Genomic DNA, 14,868 nt, shown 5'->3' with positions numbered 1-14,868 from the left:
GGTGCCGTGTTTACCTACATGGCTGTGTAGCCTCAGAAAAAGTCTGTCATTCCACATCAGATCACGGCAGCTTAGTCATACCTTTATATATGTAGCCTTGTTTACTCTGCAGCCGTTTTAATGAGAGTTTTAAGGGGTAAACTGTACGTTCTCTGTCGTCTGTTTTAGCAACACGATTAGACATGGAGTATTTCTGTCACAACCTATTGGTTTGTGGCTTTAAATCTACATCCTGTGCTACTTACTTAGACTTTATTTTGGACTTTTATGAAATAATTTATGCTTTAAATTCCTCCTGAATGTGTTGCTACAGCCTTTTTTCTTCAGTCTGGCAGCAGAACAAAGAAGACAGAGACAAGATTACACAAACTCCATCCTACCTTTCTCTTCATTAGCTTCCAGGATTTTTAGCACATCACCGTCATCTGACATTCAAGTGTCCCTGTAGGTGGGTCCGCAGATTAAAAACACATTCGAAACATCACATTTAGCTCGGATCCAAACTGTGTGTCATTTTACATAAAAATCATGGTCAGCTGGTCTTCGTATCTGCAGGGCTTCGTCTTGGCCTTCGGCATCAACAAAGCTCTAACGCCCACTGAATGTCTCTCACTCTGCGTGTCTCTACAAACCCCAACAACACAGTCGTCTTCACACAAATTACGATGCCAGAGAGATAACAGGAGAACTTCATTTGCAAAGATGCGGACCTTTTCTCGCCTGATACCTAAATTCCCGCCAAGTTCTTCCGTAACTCCCCTCTCTGTCTTTGCAACCTTGTTGTGTTATGCTCTCTAAAATATTAATAGTATACCCACTTCTTCAGTTACCAGCGCACCATTTCATCTTCACTTCACACTAGGCAGTGACACTAACAGCACAAAAACACTCAGAAAAACTAGTTCTTGCATCGCTCCCTTTAGACCTTTAGATTATTAAATGGATGCATGAAAACAGGATTATAGAGAAAGCATGTTCAATCTGTGCGCTGTAAATGTTTCATGACAACATTGTCTTTCTAATTCTTTTCCTCACTTTCTTTCACACCACCACATGATCAAAGTTTCTCTTAGTTTTCGACTATATGGGTCAGTTTCTTAGAGACGTCTGGCTTAATCCGAATCCGTGCATCTCGATGCAGTGCGTCCGTCTTATTGTGTGGTTGGTCTTTCCACACTGATTCCACATCAGCTCATTACGTGGCACTAGATCACTTCTTATCTCACCATGGCAGGGTGGGAAATAATTCTGCCTTCTTTTTCTCCCCTTCAACATATCCCTAACGTCCTCGTGCCCCGAAGCTTTCTCTTCAAACACAAAGCCAGTTCATGCAAAATGTCGACCTCTTTTTGACACCTTGTCATTTTCAAGTGGAAACAGAGGCAGTGTCTTCTGTGTGTGTGTGTGTGTGTGTGTGTGTGTGTGTGTGTGGAGACAAATCTAGTATAAAGCTGTAGTCCATTGATGTTACAGAGTAATTTGTTCCACTGTCAGCGCTCGCTCTGGGTCGGAGCAGGCGCCGAAGAGGACGTTGATCACAAGGCAGCCGAGCGCAGCTGATACAGACAGACCATATTTCTCTTTCCAAACCGTTTGCTCCTCAGGAGCCGGCATGGAAAAATGAATGGGTTTTCCCTGCGCCGTCACACACACATGCACATACACACCCGAGCAAATAGAGGCCTGCACACACATGCTCGCTCACACCCAAATACACAATGTGTGCACACACTAACAAGACGTCTAGACTAGATCACAGAAACAATAATGGATAAGTCCATGAGGATTTTGGGGATTGATAGATTGTGTCTGTGCGTCTTGATCCGAATCCTGCTGTCTGGTTAGTGTGTGTATGTGTTTGCGTGGATGCCATTACATCAGGCCTCGCTCTAAGACAAAGCAGTCCACAGCAATAGCGCCCAAAATTGCGACACGGTTACCTACACACACACAAGAAAATACAATATTGGTATTCCTTCCAGTCTCTCAGCTCCCTCCCAGTTCATATCACATCCACTTTTCTCCGCGGGAGTGCAACTGACAGCTAAGAGGTTAGTTAAGTTCAAGGCACGCTCCCGAAAATAGCCACTTTTATTCTGCCACTCTTAAACTGCTTTTACTTCACGAGTCAACAGAGATCAGAGGAGGCCGGCTATCGAGGGAGAAGAAAGACTCGACTTTTGTGGAATCGTAGAATAAACACAGCGAGACAGAGAAAGCACAGCGTCTGCTGGCTGAATTGGAAGCGGTTCACCACGCGCTGAATTGTCGTAAAGCATCACGCTTCTCACAGAGTGCTGGTTATAGGTGTGTGCTTGTAGGGGTGTGCACTCGAATCTCATTCTCACATCAGTCTAGACTTATTACCCTTCGTCGACCTGACTCTCTCAGTCTCTTACTCAGTTTCTCTTTTTCTGTCTCATGACTAAGCAGCAAAACATTTTTATAACTGGGATCAATCAGCACAAAGTATTATTAGTCATCATCAAGTATTTGCTTTCATGCTCTTCTGTCAGCATGCTGCTGTCCTGGTGAGACATTTCTCACTGTATTAATATTTAATATGAAAGGACTGACTGACCATGGCCTGGCTGAATAAATGTTAAATGAAAACGATAAATAAAATATATTTGTACTATACAAGAACAATGATTACAGGCCTCTTCACCTTAACACAAGAGCAACATTTGCAAAAACACTAAACCTGATTTGAACTCTTTGAAGCAAACATCTGAGAATATGTATCCCATGTGGTGTTGCAAACATTTTTTGTTTTGTTTTGTTTTAGCCATAGATGTAACAAGTGTCATGCTTCAAAGAAACATCACTGATGGAGGAATTCACCTTCTGTTTCATGGCTCTTGAATTAAATACTATCTCTCAAACTTTTTGAGAGTTGTCTTGAGTTGGGAAAAACAACCAAACTGACCACCATGAATTTTTCAAGTCGTCCAGTGGGGCATTTATTTTAGACCAACAGATGTTTGTGCAGTCCTTCAACAGAGAGAGGGCTTTGAAAGACTGCTTTGAATTCTTATTTTAAAATCCATGTTGGAAATGTATCTGAAAAATAAAGCTTTATATGATAAGAATTATATAAGAAGTTTAAAGTATCTGTTTTGTGATTGGTTACTTCTAAGAGTAGACTGTGGATTTCTAAATTTCCCAGGACTTAAAATACACACTAAGGAAACGTGTAAATTACAAACAGCAACAAAAACGATACGTAAAGATAGGCATTAACATAATTAATTAAGCTGAGTTCAAACATAAGGCTTTTTTTCCATACCTCCTCTGAAGAGCCTTAGTAGTTACAACACAGGAACACAAGACCCTGGACGGGTCACCAGACTATCACAGGGCTGACACATAAAGACAGACAACCATTCACACTTACATTCACACCTACGGACAATTTAGAGTCACCAATTAACCTGCATGTCTTTGGACTGTGGGAGGAAGCTGGAGTACCCGGAGAAAACACGCAAACTCCACACAGAAGCTCTCCCCCACCCCAGGTTTGAACCAGGAACACTCTTGCTGTGAGTGTGTGAGGCGACAATGCTAACCACTGCACCAGCATGCTGCCCATTTGTTGGATCATTAGATTGATATTACTCTCATGTCTGTATGTTACAGCTGGAGCTACAGCCAGCAGCTGGTTAGCTCTGCTTAGCATGAAGGTTGGAAAGAGGAGGAAACGGCTAGCTTGACTGTGTACAAAGAAAATAAAGAAAAGTAGCAGTTTCCACCTCTTTCCTGTCTTAAGCAGCTGCTAGCTGTAGCTACCCAGATGAAAGAAAGACGTTGGACTTGAATTTTGGTTGGAATGAAAATGCTGACAATATTTGTATTGGTCTAATGCAGGTGTGGGCAACCTGTGGCTCCTGAGCCTCCCTGTGGCTTTGACAAAAAAATTATATTGAAATGATTAACTTTTTTTTAACATTTTAATTTTCATTTATCAATGTTGTGGGCCTAAAGCAATTCCTACATTCTCCAATTGTAAAAATGTGAAGAAAAAAAAAGTTTTAACATTTCAACATCTAAAATGTGTGTAAAACATCTACTGCCTGGCACCTTCTCCTCAGAATTTTGCCTAACCTTGACAGCAGTGGCTAGTCTTGAGTCTCCCTGACTGGTTAGCTATGGATGCCAAATCCAAAAAGGTAAAAGTCTTGAAATAATTTGCTTTCACTGCCAGCTCTGCAAAGTTGAAGTACAAAATAATCATAAATAGTTCCCTTTACAGTAGGCAAAACATAGTAATGAAGGCTAATTTAGACTTAACAGGCTATGTCACCTAGATAATAATACTCAAATATGTTTTGTGGCTCCACAGATTATTTTCATTGGCAGCAAGGTGGTACAGTGGTTAGCATTGTCGCTTCACAGCAAAAGGGCTCCCAGTACAAATCCAGGGTGGGGGTTCGAACCCCAGAGTGGAGAAGCCCTTCTGTGTGAAGTCTGCATGTTCTCCCCATGTCAGTGTGGGTTTCCTCCAGGTACTCCAGCTTCCTCCCACAGACCTAAGACCTACAGATTAATTGGTGACTCTAAATTGTCCGTATTATTTTTGGTCAAAAATTGCTTTTTTGATAGTAAAGGTAGCTGAGCCCTGGTTTAACAACATTAGAATTTCATGTTGTGTGGATGTTACCATTATGATGTTTTACAGACATTTGATTTTGGCCTCCATATAAATGCTGTTGCTCTATGTTAAACTGATGTTGGCATTAGACATCTGTCATTAAATTTTGGTAACCTGATGTTACAACAAAAGTTCAACAAAATATCGATGTCAAACAATGTTGGTGACCAACTGGGATATTTAGTGCGGTTGATAACCACTGCCCTGATGTGTTGGGTAAAGTTCAGAGTTGCCTCAAAAGTTGTGAAGCTTTCATTAACCGTCTCTCTCCTTTTTTCTTCCATCCCTCTCTCCCTCTTCTTCACCTTTCCCCCCCCTACAGCGTCCTCATCACGCCCACGCTCTCTTCGACTTCACCCCCCACCACCCATCCCAGCTACGCTTCCTGCGTGGCGACGTCATCGAACTCATTGACTGCTCCGATTCGCTGCGCTGGAGGGGCCGTTGCCATGGACATGTGGGCTACTTCCCCCCTGAGTACGTCCAGCCTATTTACCACTGCCAGTGACCTGGCACGTCAAACACAGAGCCATTCCTACAGGTTCATCGATGAGTTGTCTTGACCCCGCCCTTCACACTGCTCCCCTGCGCTGCACCTGCCCATTCACTTTTGGAGAACTGACGAGCCGCAACTGAATGCCTCGTTATGTAACTGCCTCCTCCCATTTCCCCTGTGATAACCCCACGTGTCAATCACAAGCCTCGCCCAATCCGCTGCTACAGGCTCATCAATCGCTTCCACCTGATCTTATAACTCCACTTATTCTTTAATTATGTAATAAAAAAATGAAGATATGGACCTATACACTGTGGAGAACTCATACACACACACACACACACACACACACAGACTGACAAACCCACTCACACAGCCCCAGGCATAATCATTTATTAGAGCTTATCAGCACTGGTGCAGGCTAAATAAAAGCAACACACACACCTGATGAAAAAAGGAAGGAGTGTGTGAGACCCATGGGAGGCTGTGGAGGAAGGGCGAGGTTTTCTCCGCTGAAGATGAGTCAGGATTTGCTCATCTACTTTGCTGCCGTTCCCACGAAGAGATCCGGTGAGCTTAGCAGAGAGACACAGAGAGTCATTGTGAATATTTGGGGCAGACACTCCGAGGATACTGACACAGCAGATTCCTCTCTCGCTGGGCGGGTGTGTGTGTGTGTGTCTGCGGAGGAGTTTGTGGGTCTGAACAAATGTAACTGCAAACTTTATGTATGTGTCTGTTTATTGTGTGCTAAGGGAAAGTGAATGAGTGTGTGTATGTGTGTGTGTATATGTGTGTGTGCTCTGTGGACCAGTACAGGAGGTTACTGTGTGTAAGTGACCAGTGAGATAAACACTGCCCAGACGACACTTTGTTTTAAAGCACACCGCTTGAAATGTAATTCGCTCAACTCAATTTAGGAACCGTTTGTTTGTTTGTTTGTTTGTTTCCATGTATTTATTCTTATTCATGTGTAATCTTAGAATACATACAGTATATTACGAGTAATAAAAAACATTGTATAAAGGTTTTTGTTTCTGTTGCAACAAATAGTTTAAGATGCCACATTTTATGTGATGAACAGTGAGAAGTTGGACCGGTCTTCCTTGACATGTAATGACAAATCATTTAAATAAAGTGATACATTTACCTCTTTGAACTTGAAGCCTGGACATTGTCGTTTACTAACATTTAAATTTCTGTTAAGATTTTGTCTTTTGCAATGTGATATGAATATGTGAGTGTACGCAAAATACCATAAAATTTGCAGATTAAAAAAAAAAATAAAAAATAGATGCCAGTCCCTGCAGGTGGGTTGCCCACAGGGTGGCGACTTCATGTTATTCACTGAGCTGAGCCCGACTGCCAGGCACTCGTTAGTGAGCTCCCCCCAAGGTCTGGCTCCAGAGGGGGGCCCCGGTGTCCCCATACTGGGCGAGGTACTCTGTCTCCGACTGTACCATTTCAATGTGGTCTTCTTGAACCTTCTTGTTGGGAGTTAGCTACTGCCTGTGTGGGAGTTCAAGTATCTCAGGGTCTTGTTCACAAGTGAAGGTAGAATGGAGTGTGAGATGGATCGGCGGTTGGGTGCAGCTTCTGCAGTGATGCGGGCGCCGCACCAGACTGTCGTAGTGAAGAGGGAGCTGAGCTGGAAGGCGAAGTTTTCGATTTACTGGTCCATCTACATCCTGAATAGGGTTGGGATCCGGATCTGGTTCTTTTTTGGAACCGGGTCCAAAGTTCCAGTTCCGGAACCGGTGCCATCACATTTGGAGTAACGGTTCCTGCAAACAGTTTCTAGATTGTAAAAAAAAAAAAAAAAAAAAAAAAAGAAACCTTCACGTGCATTTCCATTAGAGTGCGGCACGGGCCGCATATTTCTGTCCGAACCCGACCGAGCCCGACATTATTTAACGAGCCTACTAATGCACTGAGTTTGTGTCACACAGTTGTTATAGTTACAGGCTATTTAACAGGCCGGGCATGCGCCGTGGGTGCTCTGCGGAGAGGGAGACCTCCGTGTTTGAGACGGAACGGGCGGCGGGAGGTCCACTGCTTCCAGCGAGGGGAGAGGGAGAAATATAACAAAATAAGATAAAATAGGAAAAACCTGTCTCCCTCTTTTATTTAATTTAAACAGCGTTTAATCAAGGCGGAGGCGGGCGGTGGAAGGTCCAACGCTTCCAGCAAGGGGAGCGGTAGAAACAAACAGCCAATATGTGTGTGTGTTCTGTTCAGGTGTTGTCATGTAAATAACAGTGCCCAAGCATGAATGCATATAAGTATTTTTTATTACATTGCTGTGGTTAATTTGAGGTAATAGTGTTACTGTAGAAATCAGAGAATCACTTTTTGTTGTTATATATTCTCAGGGAGATGATACAAGCTCTAAATCTGAAATACACACCACACACAAATGTGTATTTTCATCTAATTGTACTGTGCAACAGTTAGAATAAAGTTTTTGTATTTGTATGATTGCATTTGTGTTTATTATATACTTGTTAAAGTATAGCAAGTATAATGAATATAATGTAGGAATCGGTAAGAGGAATCGGTAAGGAATTGGACCCTTAAGAAGGAATCTGTAAGGAATCGGAATTGTTAAAATCCTAACGAGTCCCAACCCTAATCCTGAACCTCACCTACAGTATGGTCATGGGCTCTGGGTAATGACCGAAAGAATGCCATGAGTTTCCTCCGTGGGTTGGCTGGGCTCAGCCTCAGAGATAGGGTGAGGAGCTCGGACATCTGGAGGGAGCTCAGAGTAGAGCCACTGCTCCTTTGCATTGAAAGGAGTCAGTTGAGATGGTTAAGGCATCTGATCAGGATGCCTCCTGGGCGCCTCCTGTTAGAGGTGTTGCAGCCATGTCCAACTGGTAGGAGGCCCCGGGGCAGACCCTAAACATGCTGGAGGGATTACATATCTCATCTGGCGGGGGAACACATTGGGATCCCTGGGAAGGAGTTGGAAAGCGTTGCTGGGAAGAGGGACATCAGGGGTGCTTTGCCTGGTCTGCTGCCCCCACAACCAGATAAACAGTTATCAAAAAAATTGATTGAGATGAACTTAAATTAGAAAAAAATACATGTTTAAAAAGAACAGCATTAATATTAAAAGATGTACTTAAGTATATTTAAGTGCATCTTAACTATATTAGCCCCAATTTACACTAATACATTAAAAATAGCACACTTTTAGACCATTATTTACATGCTCATGGAGGTATACTAAGTATACTGAAAACAGGTGTACTTCAGTATACTTAAATTCTACTGACACAAAACACTGATGCAAAAATGGTTTATATGAGGTTCCACTTAATACTATGTGTGAGATCCCCTTTGTATGCTGTAGGCAACCATCAGTATACAGTCTGCAGTGTGTTGTCTACAGTTTCAAATTATGGTCACTGCTCCTCTTTGCTGATACAGTTTGTCTGCCAAAAGTTGCTGAGTTGCACTTTGTCACACACTGTGCACTGCAGTCTATTTTGTGCTTTTCTTGCTTTTAATGTCACAGGATGAAATTTCATGCACAAACAGCCTCTTCCTTTCATGTGTAAATTGCAATTTCGTGACATTTGCCAGCGTGATATTTCACACTTTGTGCCACAAAATGCGGGTTAATAGTGTGGGATGAATTCTGTGTATTTTGTGCATTAAAGTACGGTCACATGACAAAATTGCCCTTGCACTCAATCAGAGTGATCACGGAGTGCGAGAATGAAACCAGTTCGTGGTCTAGTGGTGTGACAATGTACTAAATATGGCAATGAAACAATGACCTATAGATTCAAACACAGTGCAGGCAACCCTGTCTCCTAAAATGTTTGTATGTAACTTAACTGCTTTCTTAATTACGATGTTGTGGCAACGTAATTGCTGCCTGGATCATGTTCAAAGACAACATTACTGTCAGATACCGCAACTCTACATTCGTGTCCCGCCTAGGCTTCAATAGGAGGTGGTTGAGCAGGATGGCGGCTATACAAAGTGCAGGACTTTAACAACAGCAAAGGCTTGCGTCACGACTCCTGCCTTAGGTTTAGCAAACAAAAGCACTTTGGTTAAGGTTTGGGGAATGTTGTAATTTTGGCCAAAGGTTGAAAAAAGGTAATATAATGCTGTAATGGATACTGTATTGCAAGAACAATTAGTTCAGGATCAACATTTTTTTGACTTGGCAGGTATGCTAATTAGAAATACTTCCTCAGTATGTTAATATATCCCCCAAAATATAGTTTTAAATTAGTTGTACATAAACATCATTTCTAATAGACAGGGCTGGTGCATGAGTGTTTCTATGGGCTGACCAGCACACAGAAGTTTAATGTGACCATACCAGTGGTTCTCAAATGGTGTGCTGTGATGCAAATCCAGGTGTGTCGTCGGATTTTGAGATAACCACACATTATTACGGCAATATTCAACTGAGCCTTTACATAAAGTTATGAATCTTTAATTGCCTTTATCATAATGTTGTGCACACCCATTTCCTAATAAAGAGGCAAACTCCAGCTAAAAATGTAACGTAATTGAATATCTAACATTATTTCCTATTTAAATGAGTGTGTTATTGGTGCTTTGATGTAATTTTAAAAGGTTTAAAACTGAATTATTGAATCATTTCATGACTTACCATTGGTTGTCAATTGTTATTTGATATAAGCAAACAAAAACAAGGATTTATGCCATGATAAGATTGATAACGCAACTTATAGAGGCTATTGTGCACAGATGTGTGCCTTGAGATTTTGGCTCACACCATACCTTCACTGTATGCACGAGGGACCCACTAAGTGTCATGACTGTGTGCTTAACTGCATTAAATTAGTACTGAAAGCATTAGAAACGATTGTCAATTCATCTGCTAGGCAACGGATAGAAAAGTTCATTCATAGCTATTTAAATAATAAATTAGAATTTAAAGTCATTTGTCAAGCAAAAATGACAAGTCTCTCTGGTTCCAGCTTCTCTGCTTCTTTCTATAGTTCGTCCTTGTGAATTGAATGTCTTTGCTTTTTGTACGGTCCATCCATTCATCTATTTTCATCCGCTTATTCAGGGCCAGGCTGCGGGGGCAGCAGGCCAAGCAAAGCACCCCAGACGTCCTTCTCCCCAGCAACACTTTATAGCTCCTTGTGGGGGACCCCAAGGAGTTCCCAGGCTAGATGCAATATGTAATCCCTCCAGCGTGTTCTGGGTCTGCCCCGGGGCCTCCTACCAGTTGGACATGGCTGGAACACCTCTAACAGGAGGCACCCAGGAGGATCCTGATCCGATTCCTGAACCACCTCAACTGACCCCTTCTGACGCAAAGGAGCAGCGGCTCTACTCCGAGCTTCCTCTGGATGTCCAAGCTCCTTACCCTATCTCTAAGGCTGAGTCACCCCACAGAGGAAACTCATTTTGGCTGCTTGTATCCGTGACCTCATTCTTTCGGTCACTACCCAGAGCTCATGACAATAGGCGAGGGTTGGGACGTAGATGAACCAGTAAATCAAAGCTTCATCTTTGGGCTCAGCTCCCTCTTCACGACGACAGTCCGGCGCAGCGCTTGCATCACTGTAGACGCAGTGCAGTTTTTGTATGGTTAGTTGAATAAAGCAGCAATGTGCAGACATCACATTTGGCTCAATGAACTTGTACATTGTATTTTATAGACTTAACAATCACAGAAAGTTTATAAAAGTAATATAAACAGTTTAATTCATGATGAAAATAATTATTGTTTGCAGCGATTCAAATGCGTCTGAGCAAATGTCACTGAAGCGCAGTTAATAGTGTTACAACATTAATACAGCAATAATATTTTAATGTGTGTGTGCGTGTGTGTGTGTGTGTGTGCAACCTGCTCTTAAATATGTCATTGTACTTCGTGTACATGCCAGAAGAGATCTCACTGGCACTGGCAATTCTTGCTGTCAACAAGACGCATTACGTCTCAGTGTTTTTGTGTGTGCAACTGAACCGCACGATGACAGACAGACACACACACACACACACACACACACACACATTATATATATATGTCATTAAAGATGTAAGCGCAGTGTACTCTGGCAGTTGACTGGTGCTATGCCAGGAATGCAGCGCTGCTTCTCTCACCAGGATGTGAGGTGTGATGCTTAAAATGAGGCAGGAAACAGGGTTACATCCCCTAATTCCCCCGGACTGAATCACTTCTGTTCTCTTTTCTTTCACTCTTTTGTCTGCTCTTATGTTTTTTAACAAACCACTTCTTTCATTCCTACTGACAGAGTCACCTCTGGCTCACCAGTGACAGCTAGTCAATAAACCACCGGCATCCAGCGGGGGAGAAGAAGAGAGGAGTTAAAGGTGTACCAGAAATAGTACTGCTGTTTTCCTCCTCTGTTCTTTTTTAAAAACTGCTGAGTCACTTTGAAGTGTGTGTGCGCCGTTGATAAAGGCTGTGTGTGTGATACAGACACACATTCATCATGACATATTTGTGTCATACACTAGAAGTGAGACGACGTAAGAATACTAAACGTCACAGACAAGCTGTCAGAAAGAAAACAGTGTAAAGTAACACATGAGAGAAAAACGGAGGTAAACAGGAGGGAAAGTGAAGTCGTTATGAGGCGGCAGCGACACGAGACGGGATGGAGATAAGAGGATGTTAAAGGTTGATAACAAGCAACAGTGGGAGACAAAATCAGAGAGGAAGAGGCAGATGATACTAATAAAAAATGCAAGGGCAGGGTGAGGAAGCAGTGTGTCACTATTCAAGTGAGAGTGACAATAAAAGAGCAAACAGCGGGGGAAGGTGTGGGAGCTGTGACATCAGTGATAGTCACAGGCGTCAGAAACAAATACAACGAAAACAGTTGAACCAGTTTGACTGACTGACTGACTGACTGACTGACTGACAGCCTCTAGCTATTGAGGTCCTGACAATAAAAGGAGAAATAACCACCATCACCCTGCAAACCAGTCCAACTCCCAGTAAACGAGCACAACAGTTAGTCAGATAATTCATCACACTCTGACAGTCAAGGTCGGTAAATCAAGAGATGGGCAGTTGGTGACTCAGTGAGATATCAGCCAGTGATTCACCCTGTAATTTGCTGAACATGTGATCAGCAGTGACAGCCAGACAGAGAGGAAGTTTGAAATATTTAAAGGTGCCTCAAGTACAGCTGCCCAGGAAAACCAACCAAGCTCTGTCACTGTCACATCATCTGCTGTTTAGGCCTCAAAAGGTGGAACACATACTGGTCATTTGGAATCTGTGTGCAAGCCACTGGAGACAACCTGTTTGACATGTTCACTCACACTGATGTGCAGATAGGGTAACTTTTTTCAACTTGTACATTCTTTCCAATGTTTTTGTGTCAGAGTTACTAATAGGATCAACAGTTTTTGAAACTGGTCCAGCACTGAGTAAGAGGGCTGCAGCTGGCAGTGGCAAAACAGGCTGTAATACCATCAATCGGGGTAGTTCTGCACCGTCAATTTACATACTCTAAAAATGCATTCTTTTGCCACTGACAGGCTCAGATACTGTCTGGCAGCATTATGGAAATGATCCTAACAGAGACAGACCTTTTGTTAAAGTAAAAAAAAAAACATCGCTACTATCAGTTCCACCAAACTCCATTTAAATAAGCAGTAATTTAAGTGTGTATAGAGTCAGCATATTTTTCACAGCTAACTTGGTGAACTAAGGGTTTACTTCAACCAAACCAGAGTCAGTAATTGTTGGAACAGTGGAGTGACAAACCAGGGCAATTTTGTGAGTTTTACTTTGTGTCTGTCGATTTTGCATGAAGTGGTTTTTACAGTGATAAAATTTATGTTTATTTAAATGGAGTCTGGTGGGTTTGGCGTTAGTGATTTCAAGGCTGTTCCTCTTAAAGCATAAAGGATCTTACTCTACAACAAAAAGGCCTATCTCTGTAGGGATCCTTTCCATCATGTTGTTAGACACTTATATAAACAATCTGAGCCTGTCAGTGGAGAAAACAAGCACTTTAAGTGGATGTAAATTAACAGTGCACAAATGTCCCGAGTGATCAGATTGCAGCCCTCTCGCTCAATACTGGACCAGTTTAAAAAATTGTGGTCATTCGCAACTTAGGCCCAGTTCAGACTAGGGTTGGGATCCAGATCCGGTTCTTTTTTGGACCCGGGTCCAAAGTTCCGGTTGTGGAACCGGTTCCATCACATTTGGCGTAACAGTTCCTGCAAACGGTTCCTAGATTGTAAAAAAAAAAAAAAAAACATCACGTGCATTTCCATTAGAGTGCGGCACGGGCCGCATATTTCTATCCAAACCCGACTGAGCCCGACATTATCTAATCACTAAAGCACTGAGTTTGTGTCACACAGTTGTCATGGTTACAGGCTATTTAACAGGCCGGGCATGCGCCATGGGTGCTCTGCGGAGAGGGAGACCTCCGTGTTTGAGACGGGAGCGGGAGGCGGGAGGTCCGCTGCTTCCAGCGAGGGGAGAGGGAGAAATATAACAAAATAAGATAAAATAGGAAAAACCTGTCTCCCTCTTTTATTTTATTTTCAGCGTTTAATCAAGGTGGAGGCGGGCGGTGGGAGGTTCGCTTCCAGCGAGGGGAGCAGTAGAAACAAACAGCCAACGTGTGTGTGTGTTCTGTTCAGGTATTGTCATGTAAATAACAGTGCCCAAGCATGCATGCATATAAGTATTTTTTATTACATTGCTGTGGTTAATTTGAGGTAATAGTGTTACTGTAGAAATCAGAGAATCACTTTTTGTTGTTATATATTTTCAGGGAGATGATACAAGCTCTAAATCTGAAATACACACCACACACAAATGTGTATTTTCATCTAATTGTACTGTGCAACAGTTAGAATAAAGTTTTTGTATTTGTATGATTGCATTTGTGTTTATTATATACTTTTACTATTAAGTATAGCAAGTATAATGAATATTATGTAGGAATCGGTAAGAGGAATCAGTAAGGAATAGGACCGTTAAGAAGGAATCGGTAAGGAATCGGAATCGTTAAAATCCTAACGAGTCCCAACCCTAGTTCAGACCAATGATTCGTGTCGAGATGAAACCTTTTCAGGACGTTTCAGAGAAAAGCCGTCTGAGCTCCACTCACGCCGGATGATGGCGTCACCTGCAACTCAGCCGGTCAAATCGCCACCAGCTGGTTTTAGAACGCAAGGCACGTCACCGGTTTCTACAGTCAATCAGCTTGTAGCAAAGTCCACTGGTCAAGTCAAAATGACCACAGATCAGCAGTTCGCCTGCTGCAGCACGTGCTCCGTCCCTGCTGAGCCCTCTGTCTCTGTCCTCACAGTGTGCCGGTATCATATTTCAGGAAGCTACAAATTATATTCAGCCACAAAATAAGTCTGAAAAGCTGCAAATCAGAACAGAAGCACAGAGAGCTGTTGCATAGAGATGATACACCGTCTCATCTAGTTGCATTGATGTGAACCAGCACGTTTTTAGAACGTTGCAGAATGGTGCATTGCAAGTAGTTGCCTGTTTCAATTTATCGCAAATCTTTGGTCTAAACTCGGCTTTAGACACAAAATGCCACACTGTAACAATACTCTGCTACAAATTAAAGTCCTACAATTAAGATCTTACTTAAGCAATAGTATTAGAATAAAAACGTGCTAAATAAAATGCTACATTAGTGCGTTAATACAGGCACTAGAAAGACGAAAAGATACTATGTACAAAGGCCAGTGTGTG

The 14,868-nt window shown here is 42.4% G+C and overlaps 1 protein-coding gene across 1 annotated transcript in view; it reads left to right on the top strand.

Moving 5' to 3' along the window:
- grapa (GRB2 related adaptor protein a) overlaps positions 1-6,306 on the top strand; it is a 48,477-nt gene extending 42,171 nt beyond the window's left edge. The window contains exon 5 of the mRNA XM_033644750.2: positions 4,974-6,306. Within this exon, the coding sequence (XP_033500641.1) occupies positions 4,974-5,159 (186 nt within the window). The 3' untranslated portion in view covers positions 5,160-6,306. The remainder of the gene's footprint in view (positions 1-4,973) is intronic.
- Positions 6,307-14,868: the final 8,562 nt, after the last annotated feature.

Source organism: Epinephelus lanceolatus, chromosome 18, assembly GCF_041903045.1.
Source record: "Epinephelus lanceolatus isolate andai-2023 chromosome 18, ASM4190304v1, whole genome shotgun sequence".
NCBI lineage: Eukaryota > Metazoa > Chordata > Actinopteri > Perciformes > Serranidae > Epinephelus > Epinephelus lanceolatus.
The sequence above is the reverse complement of the archived record's forward strand: the minus strand, read 5'-3'. Positions and strand labels throughout refer to the sequence as shown.